Raw genomic sequence first — 4816 nt, 5'->3', positions numbered from 1 at the left:
CGCAATGACGCAAATGAGGGACTTTATTAATCGTCTATCATAGTCCAAAACGTGTATGTGTATCAATGTTCTAGAATAGTGCACCGTTGGATTTCATACTTTTCACATTCTCAGCTCAATAACAACCTCTGTAATGCGCTCTCCATAAAACCCGATAGAACCCCATTTACGGTATTGTAGAACACCTGATAACTGTCGCTGCACTGTTATTTTAACCCTCTCCCCATCACCCTACCGACCATGCATTGGATGAATGTGTGCGGCTGCCTGTATCGTGGCTTTTTAAGTCATTTATTATGATGTGTCTTTATAGTCTTGTTTTCATCAGCTCCTCTAAACTAATGTACATTTATGAGTGAAACTGCCTTGTACCTTTCAAAATCACCTCACAACATCAATACCTACAAGCGTTGTCATTACATGTGGTGTAGTGTATTTCCAGTGAGTGGTGTGTGTGTGTGTGTGTGTGTGTCTGCCTGCCTGCCTACGCTGCCTATCTGTATGTGATGCATGGGCAGGTGCCTCTCACCAGGTCTCCCATCCTCTATCCTTCATCAACCTGTTTGATGATAATGAAACTATGTCCTCTCTGAAGTCTAGGCTCCCTCCCAGCCTCCCAGGTTTAGTGTGGTGGTCTAGAATGTAGGGATGATCCCTGTGGGAAGACTAAAGGCTCAGCCGCAGCTGTGGCAGATAGAGAGAGATCCCTCTCCATGGCTGTGGATGCTGCCTGGCCCTGGCCCTGCTGCTGCCTCTGGGTTCTGCCGACTGGGTGCCACTACCGCCCCTGCTGCCATGCCACGCCCTCACCATCCCTTCCTGCTCTCCCCTCACCACCCTCCTCCGCTGCTCCAAGCCGTCTCCAGCTGGCAGCTGTCCAGTGATCCATTCCTGCCTCTGGGGAGGATACCGACACACACAGCAGCTAACCCTGGCATCGGTCAGTTTCCCCTGCAGAACGTCCAGGTAAGTTGCTATCAGCCAAAACTTTATATTTTCAGAATGTTTTTTTTTATGAATGATAAATCATGTTTGCTATACACCTGAACAACATTCATGTACACGCTGGTAGGGGATACACACACAGACAGACAGGCATCTGCACACACGAACGCACGCACGGATGCATGGACATGCATGAACGGATGCGCACGTGCCCTGGTTGGTCTAGTTAGTCTGATGGAAAATGGCTCATACAGCACATCGTCAGTGTTACGATCTGCATACAGATTGCCGAGGGATCGCATTCAAACTTCAGTTGGGGAGTTTTTCTATGTTGCTGAAGGAAAAAAAAATGCTTTTGGACAACTTGTCAACTCTACAGTATGTCCTGGTGGTTGATACAATAGAATAGAAATAAGCCATTTAGCAGACACTTTTATTCAAAGGGACTTCCAGTCATGTGCGCATACATTTTTATTGCATGGGTGGTCCCAGGAATCGAACCCACTATCCTGACATTGCAAGCACTACCAACTGAGCTACAGAGGACGTCCTTCATAATGGAAACTGACCCAAGAGTATTTCCATATGCATGCCATGAGTGGCTTGTAGTGTAGTGTAACTGCAATTGGTCTCTGATTCCACTAGCGTTGCTTTAGTGTCCTTTCTGCATCCTGATGATCAGAGCACATTTCCCCCCAATCCTCTGATCCCGCTCACACAGCCAAACACAGCGTGACATTTAATCTGAGGAGAGCAGAGAGTGGACTTAATCAAGACAGGTCAGGTATTTTGGTACTGATGTAGACCTTGACCTTTCACACCGTTAACCACCGTTCATGGGGAGGATACTGTAGAAGGCCCTTAATATTGGTGGCAGGGTGGAGAGGAGAGGAGAGGAGAGGAGAGGAGAGGAGAGGAGAGGAGAGGAGAGGAGAGGAGAGGAGAGGAGAGGAGAGGAGAGGAGAGGAGAGGAGAGGAGAGGAGAGGAGAGGAGAGGAGAGGAGAGGAGAGGAGAGGAGAGGAGAGGAGAGGAGAAGAGGAGAGGAGAGGAGAGGGAGAAGAGGGGAGGAGAGGAGGAAAATGAACATAGCAACAGACACAGCGGGTGTTTGATGTGATATTTTGCAATGCAAAGCTTTTTCAGAAGAAGCTTGTGATTGATTTTTAATGTGGCGGTTGTGGGATGAGTCAGCGTATATCACGGAGAGAGACAAACATCTTTTGTCTGTCTGGAACCATGGATAGATGGCTTAGACTAAGTAGATTGGTGGAGACTTGCTCCATAACTCCATGCTTGGAAAATGAAGCTTTTATTGCAGTCTTCAATTGTGAAGGATCCTGACGAGCCCCAGAGTGAAGCTGTGCATTATTGTTATACGTTTGAAAGGCTTGTCAGTGACAGACAGAAGGCTATGTTCTGTTCTGTTTGTAAACCATTACCTAGTTCTATATGGCTCTTATTCCTCCACCATGCCATCCTACCAACTACAGTTCATCATCCACCATGCCATCCTACCAACTACAGTTCATCATCCACCATGCCATCCTACCAACTACAGTTCATCATCCACCATGCCATCCTACCAACTACAGTTCATCATCCACCATGCCATCCTACAAACTACAGTTCATCATCCACCATGCCATCCGACCAACTACAGTTCATCATCCACCATGCCATCCTACCAACTACAGTTCATCATCCACCATGCCATCCTACCAACTACAGTTCATTATACACCATGCCATCCTACCAACTACAGTTCATCATCCACCATGCCATCCTACCAACTACAGTTCATCATCCACCATGCCATCCTACCAACTACTGTTCATCATCCACCATGCCATCCTACCAACTACAGTTCATCATCCACCATGCCATCCTACCAACTACAGTTCATCATCCACCATGCCATCCTACCAACTACAGTTCATCATCCACCATGCCATCCTACCAACTACAGTTCATCATCCACCATGCCATCCTACCAACTACAGTTCATCATCCACCATGCCATCCTACCAACTAAAGTTCAGGGAATCACCATCTCCTTTATTGATAGCTCAAAGCGTTCAGACACAGTATTATCGACTGATAGATATAACCTACTTGACATGGAATGGTGAAGTTTTTATGGGTTAGAGTTCCATTAGAGTTTTCAGTTTTGTAAAGTCAAAGATCTCATGGAAAAGGATTTAAAAAATCACGTCTCAATTACTGGTATAGTTTGTTTCCTTTAATGAGGTAGTGCTTGTTAGCATTATGTTAAGACAACAAAGTCCTATTTTCTCCTTTAATGAGGTAGGGCTTGTTAGCATCGTGTTAAGACACCAAAGTCCTCTTGTCTCCTTTAATGAGGTAGTGCTTGTTAGCGTCGTGTTAAGACACCAAAGTCCTCTGTCACAAGCAGTTCAGGCTACTTCCAGAAATACAGTTTGAATCAGCCAATGAGATCTCTAAACCTGAATGATGTGTATTTTCCTTCTCCCATTTCACTATGGTTTCATTTCCTGTCAGTGGGAGCTGCCATCTCCACGCCACATGCTGGGGTTTCAGCCTTCTACCAACCTGGAGCTGGTCCCTGTGCTGCCCCATGTGTACCGCTCAGTACTCCCACCTCACTATGGCAGAGGATGGGTGGAGAAACGGGCCCCCGACTACAAGGTAGACAAACCACTACAACCTTGGCTGAGTCACAAATGGCACCACTACTCCCTATATAGAGTCCTATGGGCCCCTGGTCAAACGTAGTGCATAAGGGTGCCATTTGAGCTGCATCCATGGTCTCGGACTACTGCTGTATCTCACAGATAGACTCACTGTAATCACTGTAATGTTCAAGGACAGTTCACACCCGTAATCACTGTAATGGTCAAGGACTGTTCACACTGTAAAGGTCAAGGACAGGTGAATTTGGAGAGGGTCTCTCTGCATAAAGCCCCTGTTTTCTTTCCATGATTGCTGAATTGCCTGTCCTCGCTGTGTTTCAAGGTTTACAACAGCTGTCCTGAACAACATCGTGTGTCTCTGTGTCTCTAGGTTTTCCCAGAAACTCTTCCTTACCTCTGTGTGTCTAAGTGTACCACAGGAAATCAGTTGGGAGGGTGTAAACAGACACTTGCCTCTCTGTCTGTGTTTCAATGTGTACCTGACACTCTTTCCTCCCTGTGTTTCTAGGCGTACTTGAATAACACTCTAGCTCTGGAGACCACCTGGCTCACTCCGGAGGAAATAGGAATTTTCCAGCAGCAGGAAAAACCATTGTTGATGACAAATCAAATGGCAATGAGCGTATCTAGGCCAGCTGCTGCCTCCAGGAGCCTCCACTCTCTCCTCATGTCACCCAGACCTGCTGCCTCCAGGAGTCTCCGCTCACTCCTCATGTCACCCAGACGTATATCAGGTTAGTGGTCGATTATATTACCTAGCTACCTGCTCCGTACTTTACAAGCACACGCACGGATGCACGCACACGCACACACACACACACACACACACACACACACACACACACACACACACACACACACACACACACACACACACACACACACACACACACACACACACACACACACACACACACACAAACACACACACACACACACCCCCCCCTACCTTCCAAGCCTGTCCGCGGCCTCCTCTCAGCCACAGCCCCAACCATCAGCTAGCTGTTCTCCTCATAATGGTTACCATACCAACCAACCCCCCCTCTTTAATAACTTTCTGATCCCAAAGTTTAATCCCCTCTTTTTAAACAGACTGGAGAGATAGCAGCAGTATACCCTTTTTGTCCCAAATGGCACCCTATTTCCCTATATAGTGCACTACTTTTGACCAGAGCCCTATGGCACTATATTGGGAATA

The 4816-nt window shown here is 46.9% G+C and overlaps 1 protein-coding gene across 1 annotated transcript; it reads left to right on the top strand.

Moving 5' to 3' along the window:
* Positions 1-648: 648 nt before the first annotated feature.
* On the top strand, positions 649-4357 carry LOC311115548 (transcription elongation regulator 1-like protein; the record flags this gene model as incomplete). The annotated part of the gene is made up of 3 exons (XM_084190700.1): positions 649-966; positions 3467-3613; positions 4127-4357. 3 exons carry the CDS (start codon positions 649-651, stop codon positions 4355-4357), a joined length of 696 nt encoding a protein of 231 aa, XP_084046826.1.
* Between the last annotated feature and the right edge of the window lie 459 nt (positions 4358-4816).

The sequence above is a fragment of the Coregonus lavaretus genome (genome assembly GCF_964263955.1).
Source record: "Coregonus lavaretus genome assembly, contig: HAP1_SCAFFOLD_152, whole genome shotgun sequence".
Classification (NCBI taxonomy): Eukaryota; Metazoa; Chordata; class Actinopteri; order Salmoniformes; family Salmonidae; genus Coregonus; species Coregonus lavaretus.
This window is presented reverse-complemented; position numbering and strand designations above follow the sequence as displayed.